This window comes from Cibotium barometz, chromosome 55, assembly GCF_041138505.1.
Source record: "Cibotium barometz isolate CiBa-2024 chromosome 55, ASM4113850v1, whole genome shotgun sequence".
In the NCBI taxonomy this organism is placed as follows: Eukaryota; Viridiplantae; Streptophyta; class Polypodiopsida; order Cyatheales; family Cibotiaceae; genus Cibotium; species Cibotium barometz.
Window position 1 is genome coordinate 8869115 of NC_141100.1, and position 18361 is coordinate 8887475.

The following is an 18361-nucleotide window of genomic DNA, read 5'->3' on the forward strand; positions in this document are numbered from 1 at the left end:
TTTATGACTGTATATATATTCAGCCTTTTTTCGATCATGTATTAATTAATGCCCGCTATGCACATGCATTAATTAATACACGTATGAACCTTACCCCTCACCCTCCTACTCCGCTCTGATCTCGCCCACCTCTCTCAGCAGCAGCAGCTGAGACCCTCCCTGCACTCCCCACACTTGTCTACAAACATCAGCACCCCTCCCGAGTTACAAGGACCCCCCCCATTTGAAGATCGCCCCTCTCCCCTTGAATTTATAAGCAACAAGAGCTACCTAATTCTAGTATGTTTTTAATTTAGTATCTTTTTAATTGTGGTATCTTTTTTTCTTTTGGAAATATACTATAATTAAAACATACTATTTCTAAACCTTAAAATTTACAAGCTTAAAATAATTATTCTAAGGATTTAGAAGTTTATTTAATTAATAACCATTCAAAAAATAATTCACATACCTGTGCTACTCTGTGCTAGTCTGTGTTAGTACTATGTTAGTATTATGTGTTAGTTTGTGCTAGTAGTTCCCATCCACCCAGGTGCCTGTGCCGGGCCAACCCCACAACACAGGCAGACAAAGCCAACCCAACCCAAGCTCCTAGAGCCCTACACACAGGTGCCCTTTTATTGCCATAGCCAACTGTACAAAATCGCATCCCACCCACCACGACCGTACCAAAGGCTCCTAATCCAACATGGATTCGTTGTACGCGCTCGCATGAGGCCGACGTACATAAAGATATTAATTAGTTTTGATCTACATTTATTACTCAAACACATTTAATCTATATTCCATTACAGAATCTAACTACATGATAAAGCATCCCTAGAACATATTTTTGATTAATTAATTAGATTAATCTATAAAAGTAGAACAAGCATTAATTAGAAACTAATTAATAAAATCAAGATTAGTAGGGTTCTCATCAAATCGAACCAACGAACAAGCATTAATTAGCAACTAAACAATAAAATCTAACCAACAACTAATCATCAATTAATCACATACCATCACAGGAACCAACAACTAATCATTAATTAGCAACTAATCAGAGACCATCACAGACCACCACAGCAACTAATCACAGACGACGAAGTAGACCTCTAGCAACCAATCACATACCATCACCGTACAGACCACCATAGACATGCAGACACTATGGGCAACACAGGGAGAAAGGAGCGAGCCACATCTCACCTCAGCATGACGCACATGCAGAGGAGATGCCAATGAAGGAACAACCCCACACCACGAACCACGCGACCCCCTACCCTAAACATAGACAGCAACATCGGAGGAGATGCTAACGAATGAGTAGCCCCACACCATGAACCACGCGATCCCTTGCCCTAAACACAGACATCAACACGTAGGAGCGAGCCGCATATGAAGGAGCAGTCCCACACCACTAACCACGCGATCCCTTGCCCTAAACACAGACATCAACACGTAGGAGCGAGCCGCATATGAAGGAGCAGTCCCACACCACTAACCACGCGACTCCCTACCCTAAACACAAATAGCAACATACAGAAAGAAAGGAGCGACCCGCATCTCACCTCAACATCAGAGAAGGTGTGGACGATGATGAAGGAGACGCCCACGACTGACGAGCCGCCCCATGCACCCCCTTAATTGCCACCTAGCTCCCATGCATGCAAACTGTCCCAAAAATTTCACAATCATACTAAATCCTACCTAACACCCAATTGTTAGCCTTATAAACCTTACATTTTTTTTTACTTTGAGCCCCTCAGCCACCATCTAATTATCTAATTAATTAATCAAAAATATTTTTAGGGGGCTTTATAGCCTTTTTCGATTTAAGGTTCAAAAATGGCTATGAAGGCTAGGGTGGCATTTGAATCTTCCGAGGTTCGAAAGGTCGGTACGCTCTCTCTCAGAGCAGCCTGTACCTACGAATCATCAACATGGTAAGGCCTTTGCGTATATCTGTTTCTTTAACGGTGGCCTTTCCCTTATCTTGTTTTGTCTCTGTGCTTGCTTTCTGTGTCTGCTGCAGCCTCAGGGAGACCACATCGAGCTGCACCGCAAGCGGCATGGTTACCGCCCCGACTATTTCGAAAGAAAACGCAAGAGAGATGCCAGGGAAGTGCACAAGCGCTCTGCATTCGCTCAGAAGGTATGTTGTCCATGTGTTGTACCCCCTTGTACCTAGTTTTACACCCTGGGGACCGCCGGGTCAAGATGTGCAACATGACCCCGTGCCAGTGGCACATTGACCGGGGCAACCCCCTTTTCACGCTCCGTGTCCTGATGTGTCTGACGTAGCTAGCATATGTTTAGAGCAGCACTCATACCAAATCTGATCCCATGATGGCCGCTGGTCGAGGGGAGAGCGTATCCTTGCCTTACATTCACGAGGCATTATTTTGCAGAATGGTCCCAGATTTCCGCCAACTCAGCAGGCAGAATCCATTCTGCAGAATGCTGATGTGTCAGAAGAACGTGCGATCTCCAGAGAGTCTGCTGGTGATAATTAATCACGCTGCCTCCCTCCTGGTGGCCATGACGGCCGGGAAAGGCCATCAGTCAGCCTTTCCCATGGGAATATGGGGAGCAGCTAGCGCTGGCTTCCCATATTCCTTCTGGGAAAGGCCTCCCCATGGCCTTTTCCTACTCCATGATGGCCCGGAAAGGAAGCCCATCGTATAGGGAGGCCTTATGTGCCTTCCCTATGTATGAGTGCTTGCACGGTGCCTAAGATCCCTTTCTGGCTTCATCAAGTTGAAGGTCCTTTGTGGGGTTCAAGTTTGCTGCCCCCATTTGTCTTGGTTTGTGTCCCACCAAAGAATTCCTTATGCATGAGCTTGTTGGAATATATATCATCTCCAGAGGGTCTACATGTACCTTTTCATGCTTGTACTGGTCATTTCTATGAGGCCCTGCATTGTAGACATCATCTAGGTTTTTTCTACCATTTATGAGTCTTTTTTAGGCTTTTTATAGCATACTTATGCTACACAATTGTTGTCGGTCTGCTCATATGAGGGATAAATAAGGGAGCACACCCTTCTCATATTGCATCTCATTCTTGCATATTTGCTGGAGGTCATTGGTTGTAGCAACAATCTCTTATGCTTTGTTGTAAGCACCTACGGGCTTCCCTCGTGCTCGTTTTCAGCAATAATCAACAGTTCACAGCCTTCTACAGTTGTGCTTTTGCCTACAACCTGTGTTTGCTCTTTCTTTCAGAGTTGGCTTCCTCAAGGTGTGTTCTTTGCAACCTACATGAACGTATCGGCTCATTTCCATAATTAGTACGTGTCTCTTTCTAGCATTAAACATACCTTCTAGATGACATCACCATCCTATTTCTTAGAGTGAATATGCTCTTTATAAATATTGGGTAATTAAAGAAAATAATCATCTTGGCTATTCCTCTTCTCAATAAAGATCAGGTTGCCTATCCTTTTCTAGCACCCAAGGTCGCTCGCCGCACCCTTGCAATTGAACCCACAGTGGCAATATGGTATTTTGCATGCTCCTGCATCACTACACCGTACTGTGGAAATTTTATAAATCTATTAGAAGTCCTTGGATGGTGTCCTTATTTCATGCATCCGTCTTCGTCGAAGTCAACTTTAGTGACGAAGTTAGCAACCATCACATCGTCATCCTGATTGTTGTTGTCGATTTGAACATTCTCGTCCGTCACACGATCGTTCTGCTCTTCATCAGCCATGGCAAGCCCAAGGTAATTAGTTGTTGCTCAAGGAAAACTCGCATGTTGAAGTGCTGCAAAAATCCTACGAACTCAAGTACCAATCTTGCCCTTGGAAGCTGGTCAAGTCTTGTTGCGCTGCCTTTGGTTGCGTGGCTGCATTGGATGCACTGATATGTTGCCTAGGGTGTTGGCTATCCAAGGCTATGCTACCCTTGGCTGGTTGGCGGGGTCGACTAGCTTGGTTGCTGCGCAGAAAAATCCCCTATGGCTGGTTGCCCTATAGCTTGGCCATTTTATCCTTCCTTGCCATCAGCCCTCAGTTGCTTCTGGCCTTTATAGGGTTACTTGCCACAAGTGCAGTCATACGTAAAAAATAATGCTTTTCTCATCTCTCTGACACAACTCACAAGTAATCCTTGACACCAACAAAATTTTTCTACAACTTAGAGCAATTCACTTTTGATAGAAAGAGAAAACGATGAGAGGAATCAAAATTATCTGGGAACTTCAACATCTATGACACTTGGACACGCATATCTCTTCAATCTTTGTGTTAGGGTTGCTCTGATACTAATTGTCCCAAAATATGTGCTTAACACAGCTGAAAACCTAGGTAAGTTCTAAACCAAATTATGAGGTAGTCGGCTAGTTGATCTCCCAACTGCAATTGGCATCCCTCGATCTTCCTTGAGCCAAGGCTAGGACTTCTTACACAATCCCATGGGCTTGTGTCTAACTCTGGCATCCCATACCATCGTAGCTTGGTCGTAGGCCTTTAACACTCTGACCTATGTACTCGCCATGTGCGTGGCATGAACATGCCTGCTCTCTTGGTCCAAGCCAGACCTTCAGTCCATGTGCGGTGTCTCCCTTGTTGACTATGCGCATGTCTAGAATGACGACTGTCGGACTGGGAGCGTATCATTGGCCTCGACATTTCCAGTATGAAAAGGGGTTTGGTGGATTTCGGAATGTCCAAATATGCATTGATGTACAAGCTTCAGGAATGGGGGAATTATCCAGTACAAAAGATCAAGTGCCGAAGCTTGGTCTAGGTGTCACGATTGTGACTAACTCTCTTAATCTCTCCCTAATTACTCCTTAATCCCTCATTAACTGTAAAGACTCCTGTGAAGGGTCACACTCTTGGACATGGGTCACTATCAAAGAACATGCCTATTCATTAAAGACACACCCCTAAGTCCTAAGGACATAACCATTGATTCAAGAGCCACACCCCTTCACAGGGATGTGTCTCTTCAATTGTATCTTTTTGGCCTCTATTTAAGAAAGATCCTTGTCTCAATGCAATCACTCAGTCTTTTCCTGCAGTATTTGTCTTATGTTTATTAATTAAGTCTTAATCATGTTAATAAAGCTATAAAAGCTTTACAATGAGTATGTTCCTGGTCTTACCAATGTGGTTGCGGATGTCCTCAGTTGTATGCTGCCAGCTTCGGTCTTGGCTATTTTTATAGTTGAAATGGAAATACCTCAAAGTTTCTGAAACCGGCCTCTGGTAGAAACCAAAGTGCGGTAGACTAGCAGTCACCCTTCCACTTGTAGTCCAGATATAAAACAAATGTGATTGGAGCTAGAGTGCCCCAAATCTGAAATAAAACCGACACCTGTTGGTCCCAAAGCTTGGCGTCCCTTGCGGTATTTCTTTATTCAATTTCAAAAATATGTAAGGCTGAGTACAACAAAACTAGCCAAGAGAATACACCTATATGTCCAATCTGGTAGCCAACAATACCTCTTAGCACAGAGGATTCACACACACAGATCTGTGTCTCAAAGCAACACTCTGTGCTTCCCTCTGATCAGCCAAGACCATTCAGCAGGACAGCCTTGAGCATACATCTGGCATATCTCATGCACATGATTCCACAACTCAGCACAAACATACATTCACTGTCCAATCTCTGTTTCCACCCTTTTCGATCTGCCATACCCCTCCTCTCACAAGGGGCCAGATAGCACCACTCTGCAGCAGACATAAGCCAATGGAAAGAAAGACAGATGAACAAGTTCAGAGCTTACCAAGTCAGCTCATGGTTCTGCACTCGCGAGGCCAATTGTACCAGTCTGTGCATGCCAGAGACTGTCTGTACTTTTCCTCTTGCAACCATCTGACTGTTACTCCAAATATACTCTGATAGAACACCACCTGCAGCTGTCCGTACAATCTGTATGTTCATCTATTGCTTGCATTAGAAGAATTTGCAGCAACTGAACCTGTCTGTGTCAGAAAACTGCTAATTGCTTGCATTAGAAGAATTTGCAGCAACTGAACCTGTCTGTGTCAGAAAACTGCTACTGTACTGTCCTGCACAATACCCGCCTGCCCAGCTAACAGCGACTCTACTGTTCCGTACAGTATCCACTTGCAGCCCCTAATCCGTACAGGTCAAAACCAGCCAGTAATCGCCTGGATCTGCAACTGCCTGCTCCGCCTGTTCTCTGATCGTCGGCGCCGCCTGCAACCACAGCCGTCGCCTACCCTGTACGGCCTGTACTAGCCACGTGGACTGTACGTCTGTACGGCCTGTACTAGCCACGTGGACTGTACGTCTGTACGGCCTGGTCAGCTCTCAGCCACTGTCAGCGCCGCCTGTACCAGTAGAAGAACCTGCAGCAGCCGTATTGCTGTAGTTGCTGTCGTACAACTCTGCACGGCTTGCACACGTGGATTGTACGGGCAGGTTTGCACAGAAAACAGCAGCAAAAAACCACAGCCAACAGTCGACCAGCTTCTTTTCTCCTTCTCCACGCTTGAGCTTACACGACTCTCCAAAAGCAAGAGAGAGAGAGGTGAGAGAGGCATGCAACTCCAAAAGTGGAGTGGCCTCTCTCCAAAAATGTCCTAGGGTCCCAACTTTAATAAACATTAAAGTTCCCTAGGGGCCGCTAAGACCTAGGGGCAACTTATAGATAAAACATTAAAATATTAATGTTCTAGTTCCTCCCTTCACACCTGGAGATGTCCACACATCATTATCTCTGTCCGGGCACCCCAAATGTGAATCATTTAATATTTTTGCTCAGCAACCACCATGCCCACACTTGTGCTGTTCCATTTTCACAGGGTCATGACATACCCCCCTCTTGAAAAATGGCAAGCGTCCTCGATTGCATTCTGGTGATACAGCAAAATATTCAGAGTGAAATATACAATATGGCAAGATCAGCGTCCCAATCTCTCTAAGCCATGCACATGTAACATCATTCACTGCAAACCAATGGCGTAGTAGTAGTCCAAGTTGTATACCACTGTGAACCATACACAACCACAACATCCCATGTGACTAGTACACATATATCATAGAAGTCCCATAAACAGATGTAGTGTCAGCCATCAGTACCTTCGGGTGAGATAAAAACTGCACCAAGCGACCTCTAGATGTCATCTGAGCCTGTCTGTATCAAGGGAGTGGAGGTGCTACCCCCCTCGTGAGCATCAGACAATGCTCCAGACCCATGCTCTGCTGAACCTGAATGAGCCACAATAAGAGTCGGCTCTAACTCAAAGGCATCGAGGTAAAGCTGCAAAACCTGAGGTGAATCTGTTAAGTCACCTTCCTCCATCCACTTCGCATCCATCGGTGAATAGTTCTTGAACTTCACAACATAGCGACGGGAAACTTTACCTCGTACCTTTCTTTCCTTATGTGCCAGTATCTGCTCTGGAATCTGAACCTCATCAAGTTCCTCAACTTCTGGTTGAGCCTCATCTGATACATCCTCAGGCACATCCCTACGGAAAGGTCTAAGGAGACTCACGTGAAAAGCATTGTGAATCCTCCAGTGATCTGGTAGCTTCAAACGATAGGCTACCTCACCAATCTTTTCCAATACCTGAAAAGGCCCATAATAACGCATGCTCAACTTAGGGAATAAGCGCTCTTTACCCTTCATCTTCTTGAGTCTAGCCTTTTCAAAGCGCAAAAGAACCCAATTACCCAATGCAAACTCTAAAGCACGTTTGTGACGGTCTGCGGCTTTCTTTTGCTTCTGCTGAGTTTCTTGGAGTGCCAACTTAACTCTCCGATAAGCTTCATCCATGCTTTCCACATACTGATCAGCCTCAAATATCTTATTCTTTGTGTGCAAAATGGGTGGTACCTTCTTCCCTCCTTCCCATTTTCCCATTGTTGCTTGTGCTCTGACACATAACACTTGAGAAGATCTAACACTGTAGAGTTAGCCTCTTCTGACTGACCATCTGTTTGTGGATGAAATGATGATGAAAACTTGAGAGTTGTACCCATGTTGTCAAACAACCCTCCCCAGAACAAACTCGTCATCCGTGGATCACGGTCACTAATGATAGACGTAGGCAAGCCATGATACTTGAAGATGTTCGTCATGAACAACTTCACCATATGATCCACTTTGATCTTCTTACGCACGGGAATGAAATGAGCTTGCTTATGCGATTTTAGGTGATTGTATTCATCCCTCTCAGGGACCTCTTGTAAATACAATTGATTTTAGAAATATAATGGATTCTTCTTTGTATACCGCTTTCCATTGTGTATTGATTCCACTTTCTTCTTTTCTCATCCCTTCCATGGATGTAAACAAATTAAGTGTGTTTGAAAGCAAAAAATTACAGAAGATACTTGATTCGTTTCAAGATGTATTTCCTAAGGAACTGCCATCGGGTTTACCACCTGAACGGGCAGTAGATCATCGTATTGACTTGATCCCTGGTGCTCATCCTGTCAGTATTTCACCTTACAGGATGAGCCAAGCCGAGGAAGATGAGTTTGCTAAACAACTCGAATATTACTTTAGGATGGGTCAGATTCCGTCCAAGTAAATCACCTTGGGGTACACCTGTGTTGCTTAGGAGAAAGAAGAACAATACCTGGAGAATGTGTATAGATTACAAGAGATTGAACAAGCTGACCATTAAGAACCGTTATCCTCTCCCTAGATCAGATGATCTGATTGACCGATTAGCAGGAGCGAAATATTTCACGAAGATAGATTTACTACTGGTTATCACCACATACGTATTCATGAAAGGCATGTCGAAAGAACCACCTTTCGGACTAGGTATGGCCATTACGAGTTTCTCGTATTACCTTTTGGGTTAACCAATGCTCCAGTCACTTTCCAGCAAATGATGAACGATCTTTTTCGTGAACATTTAGGAAAATTTGTGGTGATGTTCCTAGATGATATTTTGATATATAGTCGTACTCTTGAGGATCATGTCAGACACCTCACGATTGTCTTATCTATTTTAAGACAGAATCGACTATATGCTAAGTTAAGTAAATGTGAGTTCTTTATGACCGAAATCATTTACTTGGGACACAAGATCACTAGAGATAGATTGAGCATTGACTATGACCGAGTTCAGAAGAATCTGGACTGGCCTATACTGCGAACAGTGAAACAACTTCAATCTTTTCTCGGTTTTGTTGTTTTTCATCAGAAATCTATACGTGAGTACTCTCAGCTCACACTACCGATGACCGACTTATTGAAAGGTTGTGGACGTAAGTCAAATCAGCCTATCACTTGGAATAACGATTTGGATATGGCCTTCAGACTTTTGAAAGATAAAGTCAAGGAAGCACCTATCTTAGCATTACCTGATCCTCTTCGGCCTTATGTTCTTGAAACTGATGCCAGTGACTATGCTATCGGGGCTGCTTTATTTCAAGATGGTAGACCGGTTGCTTTTGAAAGTAAAAAGCTAGACACACTCAATCTCGTTGGCCAACCCTTAAGAAGGAGCTTTATGCTGTGATTCATGCTCTCAAGGTTTGGAGACATTACTTATATGGCTCCAAGTTTGTGGTATTGACTGATCATCAGTCAATCAAGTATGTGTGTGATGCGGATGATTTGAGAGGAAGGAAAGCTCGTTGGGCAGAGTTAATGCAAGATTTTGATTTTGAGATCCATTATCGGAAAGGGTCCATGAATAGTATTGCAGATGCGCTTAGTCGGACTAGAGAGGTGAATACTTTGTCGTTCACCGAGATTTCTACTGACTTATTTCAGTCATTGAGAGGGCTTTGTAGGACTGATAGTTATTTTGGTCCATTTTGGCAGAAGATCCAGGACCGGAGCTCATTGATTGACCAAGACTCGATGACTGAGCACTCTACCATTCAGGCTGCAGGAGGCCAGTGGATGATTCGAAATGATTTACTGTTCCGTAATGACAAAATTTATGTACCACAGATCCCGGACATTAGGTCCAAGATTCTTAAGGAGTGTCACGACGCCCCTTCTGCTGGACACCCTGGGGTACACAGGATATTATCATTAGTGAAACACACTTTTTATTGGCCGAAGATGAAAGGGTATGTAGAAGATTATGTTCTCAAGTGTCCGATTTGTCAGGCAAATAAAGCTGCACGCTTTAGACAGGTTGGGTTGTTGCATCCTTTGCAAATCCCAGGTAATAAATGGGAAAGTATTTCCATGGATTTTATTACCGGATTGCCAACAACACATCAAGGCCACGATTCTATTTGGGTTGTGGTAGATCGCTTGACAAAAATGGCTAGATTTTTACCGACCCGGAAAACTATTACAGCTACGCAATTAGCACGACAATTTATCAAGCAATTGTTTAGACTGTACGGGTTACCGCAGGACATAGTTAGTGATAGGGACTCTAAGTTTACGAGTGATTTTTGGAAACTTGTTTTTGAGAAGTTGGAAACAACTTTGAATTTGAGTTCCTCTGATCATCCTCAATCTGATGGCCAGACTGAAAGAGTGAATCAGATTTTGGAGGATATGCTTCGAGCATATGTATCCAAAAGACAGAGTTCATGGGAGGATTATCTTCCTATGTTAGAATTTGCATATAACAGTACTAAGCATACGAGTACACGGTTTAGTCCTTTCATGCTTATGTATGGTTTTCAACCTAGATCACCTGTTACAGTAGGATTCTTAGGACTTCAGCACGATGCAGCACGTAATTTTTTGCAAGATATGCAGGAAATGTTACAAGTTGCAAAGGAATATATTAGAAGTGCTTAAGACCGAGACAGATTTTATTCTAATAGACATCGTTCACCGAGAGAGTTCTTTGAAGGAACGATGGTGTATTTGCGAGTTTCGAAAGATTCCGAGACTTTACGGATAGGTAGATCTCCGAAATTATCCCCTAGATACTGTGGACCATTTCGTGTTACACGAAGGATTGGTTCAGTTGCATATGAATTGGATTTGCCTTCTCATGTGAAAGTTCATCCTGTATTTCATGTCAGTAGACTTAAGGAAGTACTGGGTGAAGCAGATCAGTTAGTTACTCCTTAAGAAATTATAGATGTCGAGGACATGACATTTGTTTCGCACGAACCTGAAAAGATTCTTGGATTTCGTGAACGAAAATTGCGTAATACGCTTATCACGGAATACAAGATCAAGTGGAAGGATCGTGTTGAGGAGGACGCTACATGGGAGACATTGACTACTCTTCAGAGAGATTACCTTGGCTTTTTAGTGAGCTCAGGAGTGAGCTCTTAGAGGAAGTGGAGTATGTCATGTGCACAGTGTGTATCTACCGTGTGCTACACGCACGCAAGACTAGTTTCGAGGCTTGGGGAAGCTTGGAACTAGGCAGGTTGATTGACGAGCTGAGTTAGGGAAATACTAACGGGCGGGCACCCAAGTATGGACGGGCAGACTCCCAAGTGTGGACGCCCGATGACCGGCCAAGAGCCTATAAAAGGGTGGCCAAGGTTAGTTATTGGGATATAGAGAGTCTTGCGAGTTTGTGAGAGCTCTATGGTCTTGGAGCCTGGATCTAGTGCAGACGTGCACCTGCTTTACGCAGCCGAGACCGGCAGCAGTCTCGAGGCCCGCGAGGGCAGCTTCGTGGCGGTATGGGACGTCGCGAGGAGGAGATTGGTCGGTACGTCATCCTAGTTAGCTCAGCTCGTGGCTCGGTGGGGACAGCCAAGACTGTGGACTTGCCCACAGCTGTCATGGTTGGGAGGTGAGTCAGGCTTGCACTCCCTTGTTGTTTGTTTGTTCGTTTGTTTGCAGGATTCGAGTCTCGAACCAAGAGCGATCACGAGGGGATCCGTGGGGATTTGACAACTTGCTCTTGTGGACCCAAGTTTGGTTATCATTTCCACTGTGTATTTTGACAATCGATACAAGACAGTGAAATCAGTCTTTCCAAGCTTCGTCCAAGATATTATGGACCCTTTCGTATTATTAAGAAGATCTCATCTCTCAGTTATAAGTTGGAATTATCGCCTTCTTGGGGTAGAATTTATCCAACTTTCCATATTTCTTGGCTCAAGAAGTTTGTGGATGATGATTTTTCAGTTTTAGATGTTTTGGATTATATTCCAGAAATTGAAGATGAACACATACTCTTAATTCTAGAGACAATTCTTGATGTTAGACAGAAAGAAACACGACATAAGCTCACTACAGAATTTTTGGTTAAATGGAGAGATCTTGATGATTCTGACTCTACTTGGTAAAGTGATGAAGACTTACAAGAATATCTAGAACTTCTTCGGGAATTCTTTCAAAGACAACCATCTCTTCTTAGCCGGAGTCTTATTTTAAGTAGGAGGGAATGTCACGATTGTGACTAACTCTCTTAATCTCTTCCTAATTACTCCTTAATCTCTCATTAACTGTAAAGATACCTATGAAGGGTCACACCCTTGCACATGGGTCACTATCAAAGGACATGTCTATTCATTAAAGACACACCCCTAAGTCCTAAGGGCATAACCATTGATTCAAGAGCCACACCCCTTCACAGGGATGAGCCTCTTCAATTGTACTTTTTCGGCCTCTATTTAAGAAAGGCTCCCGTCTCAATGCAATCACTTAGTCTTTTCTTGTAGTATTTGTCTTATGTTTATTAATTAAGTCTTAATCATGTTAATAAAGCTATAAAAGCTTTACACTAGGTGCTCAAGATGGTTTCTTGGACATAGAAATGGGCATTGGAGCTTAAGTGTCAAGTGGAAAGCATATATGGTGAGCTCCCGAGGATTTGGGAGAGATCTAGCATTGAAACATGTTTCTACATGGTGCATCCATAAGCTAAGCAAATGATGGGACTTGTCGAAGCACCTTTTACAAAAGGTCTACGAGTTTTTAGAGATGAAGTTTTAGGGGCCCATCTCTAAAGTTGGGATATGTGCAGGATTGTAGATCAAAGTGAGACAAGTGGCCTCACACTTGGCACCTCAGCTCTCCATTTGTCGTTATAGCTTTTATAGCTTTTACTTGCCATTCTAGCTCATGAGAGTTCCAAATCTATAAATTGGAGTGTTCTTCATTTGAGCAGGCTTTATTGCTGCAAATTAGCTTCTCGAAAAAAATCTACGGAGAGTCTCTACACTATTTTGTACAAAAGGGTATTCTACCTCTAGCTTTTTATATGGCAGTATTCTTGCTATATTAGGTGTACATGCCATTGTACTTACTATGCCGGCCATTGTACAAAAGAATACTCTACCTCTAGCTTTTCTATGGCGGTATTCTTGCTACATCAGGTCTACTTGTTGGTATTGTACTTGTTATACTAGACATTGTACTTGCTATACCAGTCGTATCTGATGTATTGTCACTATTCTTGCTGTACCAATCATTGTACTTGCTATACCAACCATTGTATTGATTGTACCAATCATTGTACTTGTTGTACCAGCCTTTGTACCTACTGTATTAGCGACTACCTGATGTACTATCCCATGTACCTACTATTCTAGATTTGTACTTCTTGTACTAGCTCTATTGATGCTGCCCCAACCTGTTTTGGTTGCCTGTGCTGTTGCCCAACTTGCTCATAGTGCTTGGGATTGGCCCATTTCGGCCTCTAGGGTGACAGACGTGGACATCTCTCTTTTACAATTTTGTGGAATTAAGTGGCATATGTTTAAGGTTGTGGCTAATTTAAGTCTTTAATTGCATTAATGGTCAAGTGTTTTGTGAAACCCCTTTTGTCCAACACAGAGTTATAGAGCGAAGCTCATCGTATACATCCTTGCCTGCATCCAAAAGGAGTGAAAAATCTTCCTCTAGAAAGTTTAGCCACTTCGTCCTTGGAATTGTCCAACACTTGCTTCAGGAGCATGGGCCCTTGTAGATGTTAGAAATTGTGCATCTCAGTGTATTTGCCTATTTATGAGGTTTTATCCATTTCTCTCTTTTTTAGTTGGTTGTGGGCAATTGATTATTGGCCAGCTCCCATAAGCAGTCGGCCAGCTCCCTTGCATCACTATAAAAGGGGCCCTCCCATATTCACTTGTTATCTCGTCCAACCTATTTGATAGGCACATGTTCTACACCATTTGCTGGCTGATATTGCCATTGTAAAGGCCTCTTGCTACATAACATGATGTTCATTGTCTGATGTCTCTCTCTCTCCTCACAGTGGATAAGTAGATCTGCAGTACAGTTTACATACAGTGGAGAGCCTGTGTAGTATGTTACCTCGTATGTATACCTTGGGATCACTTTTGCTGGACCTCAGTTCTTGATGCGGAAGGCAGCCGATGCTAGATTGATGAGGGGATATGCAGCCCTTGGCTCGCTAGAGAGGCAATGCTCATAGATACAGTTTCAGGAGTCGAGGATGAAGCTTTGGCTATTTGATACTCTCACGCATGATTAGGAGTAAACCATCAGTGCCACATGAGATTGTGTGGGCAGAGATGGGGGCTGCACCGATAGTGACAGAGGCTCTATTCCAGACAGTGACATACTGGCATAGGCTATGGGAGCTTCCACTTGATAGATACCCCCTGCTAGCCCTGGAGTCCTCGAGACAGTTGACACTTGAGGGAGATACAGAGTGCTGGTATGCACAGGTAGGCACTTGGTTTGGCATGCACAATATGCAGATGGAGGCACTCCCCCTCTTCCAGTACAGCATAGAGGCCCTGTCATTTGCTCTTAGCCGCACAGAGCGGAACAAGGTTATCAGGAAGGACATTGTCAAATTGAATACTCAAAGGACATGGAGTTCACCTAGTCGTCCACTGGGGACAAAGATGGCCTTCTACAGAGATCACCTCCTGTGCTTGACAGAGGATGGGTTCATCATCCGTCCACGCTACATGGACATACACCTATCCTTTGGGGTGAGATGTGTGATCGGCCAGATTCGTACCTTGTCCCACCAGCTAAGAGTGGAGATTGCCAGATATGGGCCTGGGGTGGCCACACCAGAGGATAGGATATGCCAGCTCTGTCACACAGAGCCCGAGACAGAGGACCATTACATATGCCGATGCCCCGTGTACTATAAGATTCGGGGGAGGTTCCAATGCCTCTTTCGAGCTGGGTTCGGACCACTTTCCAGGATCATGGACTTCCCGAATCAGAGATGCCTGGGACTCTTTCTTCTAGAGCTTGGTAGACACAGGGAGTCCTTAGTGAGATCCAGATCAGCTATACTTGCTCGAGGACCAGCACAGAGAGCTCTCACTGACTTCTTCCATACCAGCACTCTGAGGGCCGATCCACCCATCATACCTAGACCACAGGCTAGTGTAGGAGCTCGGCCGAGAGGTGTGACTCTCGACAGAGCCATTGAGTTATGCAGAGCTCGACGCCCCAGACCCCATGGCCCTCGCCCATGGCCACGCCACCACAGGAAGACCCGGGCCATCATCTCCCATCATCGCAGGACCTTCTCGCGCCAGCTTAGTTTTACCACCTGGAGCACCATGTCACAGCGGCCCATGAGGGATGTATTAGGGTGATATGAGAGCTCTCTGCTCATGTACCTAGATCAGATTTTAAAGTTCTAGATTTTTGTTATCTTTCTTTATTACTATTTTGTACCTAGGATTATGTACCTCATGGATATGATGTAACCTTTTGGTCTCATAGGTCATTTTGGCCTTTTGAAGACGTTACTAAACAAGTGTTGTACCATGCATTGAGTTCTTGTGATTCAAGTTTATGTGTGCTGGACTCCTTCCCTTACTTTCTTTGCACAGCTTGATTTCTCACAGGTCAGTATCATTTCATTACTTTGAAGGCAGAAGAACTCATGCTATGTTTTCTTTGGATGCTAGGCATTGGGTATTAAAGGGAAGATGTTTGCAAAGAAACGATATGCAGAAAAGGCCTTAATGAAGAAAACGTAAGTGAGCAGTTTTGTTTTGGTTGTTAAAGAAGAGTTGTGATTCATAACGAGGCTGCCTTTTTTTGAGTTGAAAAATTGAACTTTAACTGCAATAAACTATGGGTGCATTTCAGTCTCGCTATGCATAGTGAGAAGACAAACAGAAGAAAGGCTGAGGATAATGTCGAGGAAGGAGCAGTGCCTGCTTATCTACTTGACCGTGAAGCTACAACCAGAGCAAAAGTAATTGTCATGAAATTTTGATGAGGGCCCCTTGACGGAACGTCCGTGGTTCATGATGTTTAAATTGAATTACCTAATTAGTAATGTGTGTATTTTTTGCAAAGGTCTTGAGCAACACAATCAAGCAAAAAAGGAAGGAGAAAGCTGGTAAATGGGAGGTTCCTTTGCCAAAGGTATTAATTATTTAACCTTTCTCTTATGTTAAGAACTTGTGTAATGATGGTATTTTTGAAATTTTTGAAAACACCAAGGCCTGATCACTATAGCTGGACGTCCATGTCTTCCAATTGTGGTGGTTTAATCTCCATCATCGGATGCCTGCTTGGGAACAGCAAGGTTCCCATTCACAGTGCTGTCCAGTCTGATGCAAACTGCCTAGTAATAGTGGAGAAAAGGTTTTCTTTCATAAGGCATGTCATCTCCTCCGTTTCTTGGGTGGAGCCGTTTCCGTTTTCTAATCTCACTAGGAAATTTCCCATGATTTTTCCGTGATTAGTTTTGATTTTCACCAATTTTCCTCGTTATCTCTATTGGATTATGATCTATGCCAAGTTTCTCCTCCATTTCTCTCAACTTTTTTCATCATTTCTATTTACATCTAAATAATATTAAAAACATGCAGTTTCCTAGCTGTTGCCATTTCCTAGTTTCAATCTGTTTCCATTGCTGAGACATCATCCATTTCCGTTGCCGTTTCCGATGCATGCAACTATAGTCTGGTCTGCTAGGGTTTGAAGCAACCACCCCACTTTTAAGCTTTGCAAGCAGCTGGACTGGCCCAAGGAGTGGCTGTCTGGCTCTTGTGCAGCCACCCTAAACCTCAAGGAGCTGCCAACCAAATCCTTTGGAGACACTTTTAAGGGAGTTTTTTGATAGAAGTGTACTCTGTTGTAGGTACGGCCGATTGCAGAAGATGAGATGTTCCGAGTGATACGCTCTGGAAAGCGTAAAAGTAAGCTCTATTGCATGTTTTTCCAATCTTTATATTATTATTATGATGATGTTAATTTATTACGATGTAGTCTCATTTGTAATATGGAGCTTATTACTTTGAAAGTTGTTGCAGTATTAAATTGAGGCTGTGCCTGAAATGCATGCAGCCAAGCAATGGAAGCGGATGGTCACGAAAGCTACCTTTGTTGGGCCGGGTTTTACAAGGAAACCGCCCAAGTATGAACGATTTATAAGGCCTTCGGGACTGCGCTTTACCAAAGCACATGTCACACATCCAGAACTCAAGTGCACATTCAATTTGGAGATAATAGGGGTCAAGAAGAATCCTAACGGTCACATGTACACTTCTCTTGGTGTAATGACAAAAGGAACTGTTATAGAGGTAAGATACTATTTGGCAGGTGTAGAATGATCTTTATTCAAGGGGAGAAGTGCTTGTTTGTCTTATGTTCTTGAACCTTAATCCCTCAACCTTGAACCTAATGATGATTGATGCAGGTGAATGTGAGTGAGCTTGGTCTGGTAACTCCAGCTGGTAAAGTCGTGTGGGGTAAGTAATCGACAATTTATTGAAGGATATGGAGGTGGTTTTGAGATAATGGGGTTTTCTTATGATGTGTGTCCATTTCTAATACATGACTGGTGCTTACAGGGAAGTATGCACAAGTTACAAATAATCCAGAGAATGATGGCTGTATTAATGCTGTTTTACTAGTGTAATAAGTATGTATACCCACGGAGAGGTGGCAGAGTGCAGGTTGTGAAGAATATTTGCAGAGGAAAAGATTCTACTCGAGCAATGAGTTCTACCTTTATATCATGTCATGCCATAAAATTGCAAAAGTTTTGATATGAAAATTGATTTTTGAAAAAAGTTAAAGGGTAACATGGTCTTGGAGGTTTGCAAACGCATAGTTTCGGTAGAATTTCTTCTTAATTTCTTTTTCCATTCCGGAAGTTTTTCTGTGGGGATGCTTTTCCAAAAAGCTTCCAGTGGGTGGCCGAAAGTTTCTCTTGCTGCTAAGTCCTTATTTTACATCCTGCCTTTTGTTTTCAACTCGTTCTAGTTATCACCATCCATACGTGTTGAGCCATTTTACATATTCTTCTCTATTAACCTCTATGATATCACATCCTTGTGCATTCTTTTATATATTGAAAGCTAAAAATCGCGGGTCCTTCCTCCCTCTATTTAACTAGGCAGTTTCCTCCCACTACATGCTTTAACCATAACAGGGCTACTTTTTAACAGTCATTCAAATGGCTGTATTATTTAATTAAATGGCTGTATTATTTAATTAGATAGTTTATCTTATTATGCTTATTTGATTAGATGATCCATCTTTTTCACGAAACAATTACATCTTGAATATAACACTTATGGTCTC

At 43.3% G+C, this 18361-nt stretch overlaps 1 protein-coding gene across 1 annotated transcript; it reads left to right on the forward strand.

Moving 5' to 3' along the window:
* Nucleotides 1-1838: 1838 nt before the first annotated feature.
* LOC147607334 (uncharacterized) lies at nucleotides 1839-17853 on the forward strand. Its single transcript, XM_086790535.1, has 9 exons — nucleotides 1839-1928; nucleotides 2018-2137; nucleotides 15727-15794; nucleotides 15911-16019; nucleotides 16124-16192; nucleotides 16914-16971; nucleotides 17120-17355; nucleotides 17472-17523; nucleotides 17626-17853. Exons 1-9 carry the CDS (start codon nucleotides 1926-1928, stop codon nucleotides 17691-17693), a joined length of 783 nt encoding a protein of 260 aa, XP_086646661.1. The 5' UTR covers nucleotides 1839-1925; the 3' UTR covers nucleotides 17694-17853.
* The last annotated feature ends 508 nt before the right edge of the window (nucleotides 17854-18361 follow it).

Coding starts and splice junctions, on each gene's coding strand:
- LOC147607334 (XM_086790535.1), top strand. Junction 16,020..16,123: donor AAGCTACAACCAGAGCAAAA/GTAATTGTCATG, acceptor TTTTTTGCAAAG/GTCTTGAGCAACACAATCAA. Junction 16,193..16,913: donor GGGAGGTTCCTTTGCCAAAG/GTATTAATTATT, acceptor ACTCTGTTGTAG/GTACGGCCGATTGCAGAAGA.